General features: G+C 42.6%; 1 protein-coding gene across 1 annotated transcript in view; it reads left to right on the top strand.

Annotated features, from left to right (window-relative positions):
• The window catches only part of PRKCA (protein kinase C alpha), a 113,296-nt gene extending 107,526 nt beyond the window's left edge, over window positions 1–5,770 (top strand). Inside the window, exon 17 of the mRNA XM_042832837.1 lies at window positions 3,189–5,770. Within this exon, the coding sequence (XP_042688771.1) occupies window positions 3,189–3,353 (165 nt within the window). The 3' untranslated portion in view covers window positions 3,354–5,770. The remainder of the gene's footprint in view (window positions 1–3,188) is intronic.
• The last annotated feature ends 2,791 nt before the right edge of the window (window positions 5,771–8,561 follow it).

The raw sequence follows: 8,561 nt of genomic DNA on the forward strand, positions 1-8,561 counted from the left end.
GCTCTCTAACACTGTTTTCACTTCTGCTGAGATGCACAGAGCATGGCAGGTATAGGATTGTTGCCCTGTGCTCTGATCTGTTTGTCATTGCAGACGTGCTAGTGGGTCACCACAAACTAGTGAACAGAGGCAGAGTACATTCCTCTCTTACTGCATACAAAGGCCTTTTTCCTCTCACCAGAAGAGGAGTTGTATGCCAAGAAGTGTTCTATGCTAGGGGACATCAGCCTTTCCATAGGATGTGGATTTTGCATGGAAGGAAAGGTATAAATAAGCAAAAAAGCCATGCACAGCACTGCTGACACTGTCAGACCATTCCCAGAACTGTCTGTCAGAGGGGGAGCTTCACTTCTTCACAAACATTTTATGTAAGGTTTTCATTATGTCCTTCTTGAGTCAAAATTGAAGCTGACCATAAAGCAAATCTACCTCCACAACTGTAAGCTTTATTAGCTTGGGAACTGAGTGCTCGTCAGCATGAAGATGCTAAATCCTGAAATACAGTCCTGTTCCATCAGAGCACACTTCGTGGCAGATCCTGGATCCTGTTCAGAGCAGCTGTTATCTTTCCCTGTGGTTATCATGACCTGTTTTGTTTATACAGGCAGCTATTGAAAGATACCAAGGAGATTTGGGCAAGCATTCACATGGAACATCATCTTCCCAGACAAAAATCATTCAAAATCCAAGTCTAATATTTACATACCCTATGTATAACTCATTTATTGTGATTGCTGATTCTATTTGTATTGATTCCAAAACACGCAAACCTTAATTTGTTTTAAGATGTGTTCGTATTTGTTGGCTTTGTTTTGTTTTCGGATAACCTTCCCTAGGAAGCACTTTGCTGCAGGAGCAATCCTGCTGCTTTTGCAGACAGGCACAGTTCTCACTCCAACACGGAGCTGCAGATTTTGGGTCAGCAGTTGGTTGGTTTAAATAACATGTTCCTTTCTAGACTGACAATTCATAACCCTTAGGTGTAGGGTCATTGCTTGGCAGGAAAGACATTTTCTCATGCTTGTAAGAATTCTGGTGATCTCTTATTCTCAGTCACACCTTGGTTTCAAGACACAGCTGGTTTAAATTCCGTTTATTGGAGAAAAAGGGAAAATAGATAGAGCATAATTATGTAGAAGCATCAGACTTCTCCATAAAACATCTATTTAAAAAAAAAAAAGGAAAAAAAAGTCTTTCCTGTGAAAACATCCCTGCTCTGAATTGGCTGCACTGCCTTAAAAAAAAAAAAAAAAAAAAAAAAAAGCTGTTTTCCCCTTGTAAAAGTTCAGCTCTTGTCCACTCTCTGGACCAAAAGGCCAGGATATTCAGTAGAAAAGCAATCTGCCATTAGCCTTCACTCTTCCAAGGTTGAACAAGTGCCCGTTGTCAGCACGCTGGTCCAGTATCTCAGCATGTATTTCTCATCTGAGATATAAAACAACTTGTGCCTGGGGCAGCAGAAGTTCTCTGTAGCTCAGACTGGCTGGCATATCCAAGTCTGTGTGCCAGGTGTGTTGTAAGCAATTAAGAAACTAACTGAGCTGTTTTGAGCCACATGTCTCGCCCTTGAATTCCCTTAAGGCTCCCCTCCAGTTTGTTCCTCCTATAAATGTGCACCTATATTCATGTTGAATTAGTTCAGAAAAATCAATGTTGTATATTGGCATATTGTACAAGTCATCTTCTGTCCTTTCAAAGTTACCTTCTAAGTCAGAAGATAATGGTTTAATGCAGTGTTATCCTCCAAATCCCAATGTAGATATATTCAGTAACAAAAATAAATGATAGTGCAGCTCTGCTTCAGGGTAGGGAGGAAAGGGTCAGGGACAGCAGGAAGAAGTATTCACTGTGTGTATCACGCATCCACTCTTTGAGGAGCTCTTATATAGCTGGATTTGAAATAAACAGATTTATGAGTTGCCTTTGGACCTCCGTGCAGAATTGCTGTCTGTTTATCCCCAGATGAGCAGTCTTTCTTGCACCCAAACTCATTTTGTTCTGCTTCCAACTTCTCCCTTTTTCACTGCTAATTTTACTCTCCTGCCTTTCAATTGTTTCCACACCACTCCAAATTCCCCCTTTCAGCAAACTTGATTTCTTTTGTTTTCTGTTCTGAATGAAGAGCACTCAGTGTGGAGCTGTATGTAACCACGCTTCTCAGTTAGGCTTCACAAGTCTCTTCTCTTGGACAAAAAAGGAAAGAAACCTGTGATAGCACATTTTGCAACGTGGGCCTGTTCCCAGGGTGCACTCCCTGCCCCACTTCCATTTCTAGGCAGGCAGCAGTTTGCTGCTAGTTTGGTCTGTTACCTCCTGCAGATGCTTGGAAAGAACAATATCTTCCATTTCATTTCATGGAGCTGATTGTCATTACTGCTTCTGGGGGTTAAACTAGGGGGAAGTTTGGAAGGCAGGGATCAAATACTTGCTGTTCCTGTACATCTCTGCAGTGTGCATCCAGCGCTGAGGCAGACAGAATCACATGGACTGCCTTGTGATGGGGAGACTGGTGAGGGCGGTTGGGTCCTGGTTTCTACCTTTTAATCCACTGTGCACTGTTATTCAGGTGCTGCTAAGCAGTTCAGTTCCTTTTCTGTGCTTACTGCTGTCTGAAGAGAGCCAGGTTTGTCTCCCTGTCTCTGCTCCACACTTTTGAGGGCTCTCTGGTTGTGCTTGCAGTTCCCACGTTGTTCCCTGTGAGGCTGCCCAGGATTTCAGTACTTTGCAGGGCCTCATTTCATTTCTGCTTCGCTGAGTGGGACTGAAGTGTGATTTGGAATAAATACCTTCTGGAACCAAGCATGTTCCTGATCTAATAATAGACAGCTGCATTATAGCATGGTATATTTTTGTAGTAATGATTATACACAAACACACATGAAGCAAATGGATCTGTATGTGTATGCAGATCTGTTCATGATTTCCCAAATGCTACATCTGTATTTCCTTTAGTAAAACCTGTCTCTATATTTAAGCCTCTTTAACTTGCCATCTCATGGTGCTTTTCACCACAACTCATCAATTAAAGCTCCTCTATTTGCTTGGGATTGTTTTGGTTCAAATATCTGAAAAGAAAATGTTATCTTAATTGCTTGTAAGACTTGCATTCGTCCTGAGAAATCTGCAGACCTGCTGATGTATTGCTGACCTTTTCAGTCCTTTTTCTCTCTTTTTTTGTTCTCTTGCAGTGTGGCAAAGGTGCTGAAAACTTTGATAAATTCTTCACACGAGGACAGCCGGTGTTAACCCCGCCAGACCAGCTGGTCATTGCTAACATAGATCAATCCGATTTTGAAGGGTTCTCCTATGTCAACCCCCAGTTTGTACATCCCCTCCTAGAAAATGTAGCATGAAACAGCAGAACGGGAACAAATCCCCCAGTAGGAAACGGTTCTTAACCCTAAAATTTTTAGGTTTTTGCCTTGGTTCCATTTGGGTCTGAAAATTATAGGGTTAAAAAGTGTGAGATGGGGGGAAAGGCCACTTAGTGAGGATTTTGGCTTTGCAACCAAAACGTCTTAATGGGAGATAAATTAGCGTACAGTACCCGTTTCTCCTACTAGAAGTCTCCACTGAAGTTCCCTGTTTTTGGTACTTTCTATAGTTTTGTAGCTCCCTGCTGTCTTTTTGCTCCGTTTTTCACTCCGCCGCTGTTACAAATAATCCAAGACCCGACCTGAGAAGCACCTCCAGTTCTCAGTCCTTGCAGGGGACCAGTGCTCCCCACTCCTATGGGCGCCATGGGGAGAGCAGAGCATGGGACTGGAGAGCGCCGGGGAGGAGAGGCATTGCAGAACGTGGTGGAAAGCAGTTGTTACCCAAACCTGGCAAATAAATACGAGTTGGGCGTGGGGGGGGGGGGGAATGAAATCCAATTAGAGCCCAAAGCTTTGTGAACCGATCCTGTAAGCAACACCGAATTTAAACGGTCTCCAGCAGTGGCCAGATCTCTAGATCTTTGCTAAGTAGCATGTGATAAACTCAAGGGTGAAGTTTTGTCTTTAATAATAATAATAGTAATAATTTTAATAATATTTTTGTGAATTTTAATCTCCGTGAGATTATTCTGTGATCCAGGGTGCCATTGTTTGTTCAGTTGATTTCATTTACACCACTCCTCAAGCTCACTGTTAACTGGTTCTACTAACAATGTTTTACTATGAAGTTTGTTAACCTGGAATGTAAAACAGAACTGTAATCCCTGACATCTTATTTACGTGCGTGTGTTTGTAGTCTGCAGTATAGGGCAGTAAGTTGAAGGAATATTGTGTATGCTAAATTAACAAAAATGCAGTCCCAGCTGACTTCCTGATTTGTCCAGAGCAACTCGTGACAATTAATTGAGAATTAGTCCTACAGTAATCAATTTTAACTCAGAAAACTTGGGGCTGTACAATAATCAAGCTTGAAAGAAGCACTTAAAGCTTGTTTTATGGATAGAATGGAATTTAATACATTTTGCATATGCTTCATGCAATGAATTTTGCATGTTTAGTAATAACTCTTAATAATAAGGGTTAATAATAAGCAGTTCTATATTGACATAATCATATCAAGCATACAGAGTATTATAAAAGTTTTATAAAACAAATTGTGCTTTAATTGTGGAAGTTCCTGTTCTGAACAACATCATTTAGGTTTAGCTAAATGTTTTCTCGCTGTTGTTTTGGGTTGTTTTTTTCTAGTTTTTGGATATTGTTAATGACTTAGGGTATCATCTGTTTTTTTAAATGTAGATCTACTTTTAAACAATAACTCTACCTGCAGGTTTTATACGAGTTTCAATTAGGCTTTCATTTCATGTCTGCTGATTACTTACAGGGAAGGAAATAGATTTTATTTGCAATGATGAACACTGTAATTAATGCAATCTTCTCCTCTCCTATCTCACTTAGATACAAATTTTGATATTTCCTCTTAACCACTTACCAGAAGATCTTAATTCAAATATCAGTAAATATTTTTGTGCTTACTTTGGTTTTGTTACAGCATGTAAAATAGTAGGCGGTGCGTTTTCCTTTTTTTCCCTTCTGCCTTGTCAATGGTAGCAGCCATAGGCACTCTTTGTCTGTCAGATGTGCATGACGATGCCAGAAGCATGATGTCTCTGTTGCTGCATGCAGACTGAATACAGTTTTTCCAGCATGTGAACATACTCAAGAAGTCAGATATTTGCCATGAAAGACTTACATTTATACTAGAATATGTAATCGGAGGGTGGCGGTGGGAGGGGGGCAGGAATCTACTTTCTAATCATCTTTTATTACAATAAAACATTGAGCCTGTGCCAAAGATTCTGCCAGAAAGATCCAGTCCTGCAGATTGGATGGCGATGATGTGCAGGAGTGACCCCGTGGCACCTGGGACAATTTGTGAGCAAAGCGCGGTCGGAAGTGAACAGAAGCATCTGCGCGGCGCTCCTGCACCACGTATGCCTTCTGAAGCCGTCCTTTGGCGTCTGGGATTTGCAGCACTCCAGTTGTGTGAGCAGCCCTGCTCCCTTCGTGGTCACAGCCCTTGGTTGGAGCATCCCCACGGAGGGCTCAGCCCATGGTGGATGGACCCAGCGCATCCCCCAACGAACAGCTCCCCAGATTGTTGCCTCAATAAAAGACCTCAACCATTTTAACATATTTTAGGAGTACAATTTTTCAACTATCCCGTGGCAAACATGTCATCAGCCAAGTCTGGGCATTCGTTTTTCTCTTTGTGTATTATATACCTGAAGATTATGGTATGTTGTTCGCCATAAAGCATGTGGACTAACGCAGCATTCATGACTATTTCTGTCTTTCTGATTATTAGTAGCCTGCCATAGTTTGGGGATATCTCGGTGTGATGCTGTAGAAGGTAATAGATTGTGGAGGTCAGATGTTGAGGAAATAAGGGAGCTCTCAGTGTTTAAATCTGCTAGGAGCAGGCAGCAGGTGGTATAGGAATGTGAAAGGGAGGCTTCTGAAAAGGAGACTAGTTGTCCTCTAAAGGTCCCTTCCAACTCAAATGATTCTATGGTTCTAAGAAAAGGAAAATACGAGGAGATAGAGCAAAGCATGGGTTTGTGGAGCAAGGAAAACAGCACGTGGTGCAGCTCCCCATCCCAGAAAGAGGCAGGAGAGAAAACCAAGAGATGTTCCTGAATCTGTTGTTTCTCCTGAGGAGCTGTGCTGGGATGTCCATCTGGAAGTGGTTGCTGCTGGCAGAGCAGTGACGTGGTGCTCTCACTGGCAGTAAGGAGCTGGTCCAGCCTCTGAGCGGAGCTGCTCGCTTTGTGGCTGTTCCTCATAAAACATTAAATATCCAGCAAGTACTTTCCCATGTTTTTTAATGCAGGTGTTATTTATAAAATGTTTCTCACAAGATGTGGCTTCCTAGACAGAGAGCATTTGTCAGCCAAGGCATTAGGACTGCTTTTCTTTCCCTCATACTCAGTAGCAAAGGCATTCCACTCTTTCCCTTCTAATGGAGCGAGGCCATCCCCACGAAGGATGTGACGGAAACATTTAATGTGACTTTGAATTCTTGGTGACTTTGAGCCCTTGTCATCATGAGCATTATTGTGCATTTAGGTTCCATCTGTTTGCAGCTACAGGGTGTGAGTGCTGTGTGCTAGGCAGGCACTGAGCTGCAGTGTAGTACTAGAGCAGCTGAGATACAGCTCCACACGCTTACATGTAGTAGTTGAGTGGAAGAGTTGAATAAGAATTGACTCCATAAACATGACTTCATATCAACCAGTGGCCATGCCAGCAGCAATTGGTGATCAGCAGCCTTACAACAAGGAACCATCGTGCACTACAGCCCTTGTGCTCCCAGAGAATCACAACAGAGAGGCTGAACCCCCGGGCTGCTGCTGTCCCTGCCTCAGTTTCTCTCTGTCAAATGAGGGTAATAATACTGCCCTGCAGGGGTGTGAGGACTTCTCAGTTCATGTTTCTAATGGCCTTGTAACCTGGGAAGAGTTGTATAAGAATTACTATAATTTTTACTATTGTATCAGCATATTCGACTTGCGTGGTATAACTGTTTATTCATGGGGTGTTTCTACTTTTTTGTATGACTTCAGAAATTCTATTGAAACCATTTGAAGGAGAACACAAACAGATGTGATACGTTTCTTCCAGATTGCGGAGTGCAGCCTTTGCTGAGGGGTGAGGGAGGAGGTGACACCGCTTGGGTCGGTGTGGCTCTCTCCTCTCCAAACACTGAGATTCTATGTGATAATTCCATGTCATTGAGGTCTTAGCAGAACTGACAGTTGTAGGATATGATTCCCTATGGGTAAATACCATTAGCACAGCTCTTTTCTAATAACATTTGTACTGACTCCTGCTGGAGGAGTGATATTTGCTACGCGGCTGCTCCATCTGAGACAGTTTTATTCCAGTGAGATTTTAGTGTATTCCTGTGTACATCTCCTCATGCTTTTCTGTTGCTTCCGCGTGACGCTGCAGTCCAAATTTAAAAGCCAGAAGTGTTGGTGGCAGGAACATCTTAACAGAGAGGGAAATGAGGTCTCTGTGATTTATAAACCTTTTCCCATCAATTATTGGAAGCGGTACAGCTGTATTCCTCCCAGTCACAGGGAAGCAAAGCTGTTGATGGCAGTGATGCAGGTGCTTTGGTCTTTCCAAGGTCCGGAGTGCAGCTGTCTTGGAGCAAGGCAGCAGGGGAAGAACACAGCGCCCAGCACCCAACCGGTGCTCCACAGCTTCACTGGATCCCGTCCTGCTCCCAGCCCCAGCAGCGCTCCCCACGGCTCCCACCCTGCCCAGCACAGCCCCAGCCCTCACACAGAAGCCAACAGAGCCCTTCACCAGTTCTCTCATGAGCTATTAACATGAATGTAAGAAAAATAATATCAACGACCTGAAGCGTGCCATCTCTTTTGAACACATTTGGGGCGACCCCAACTCCTGTTTGATTTTGCACAACGATGCAAAACACACCTGAAACGTTTGAAATGATTGCATGTTGTTTCAACACTATCCTTTATTTAAACAAGGAGCCGTGCTACCTTGAGTCATTCATATTTATGGATATTATTTTAATACCCAACGCTTGTATTTATAAAGAGGAGAACATTATTCATTTTCTCATGGTTTATTTTTCTGCAAGATGCTACCGGGAAACTGGGAGATGCCAAATCAGAAAAACCACATTGGAAGTGTAGTGGGCAAAACCGGTCTATAAATTACAGCATCTTTTTTTTTTTTTCCTTTTTTTTTTCTTTTTTTCTTATTCCTCAAGATCTTCAGTCTTTGTTGGCATGAAACACTTTTGTTAAATATGAATTGTAGTTTCAAAGCAAGTGTGTGCAAATAAAAATACTGATCATTATGTTGCAAGAGTTTGCTCTGCTTTGGTGGGAATTCATTTCCAAATGTGCTGTGCAGATGCTCTGGTGTGGATGCTCCATGCTCCATCAGCCATGGGCCTCGCCGGCATCCATAGCAGAATCCTACTGGACTGAAACCCTCACACACAGAATGCCAACCTGAGCCCTTGTTAAATTCCTGTTAATAAATTGAGAGAATAAGAGGCTAAACTGAGGGAAAAGGGGT

The sequence above is a fragment of the Centrocercus urophasianus genome, unplaced genomic scaffold (assembly GCF_019232065.1).
Source record: "Centrocercus urophasianus isolate 14NV4802_14NV808 unplaced genomic scaffold, USGS_Curo_1.0 seq_40, whole genome shotgun sequence".
Classification (NCBI taxonomy): Eukaryota; Metazoa; Chordata; class Aves; order Galliformes; family Phasianidae; genus Centrocercus; species Centrocercus urophasianus.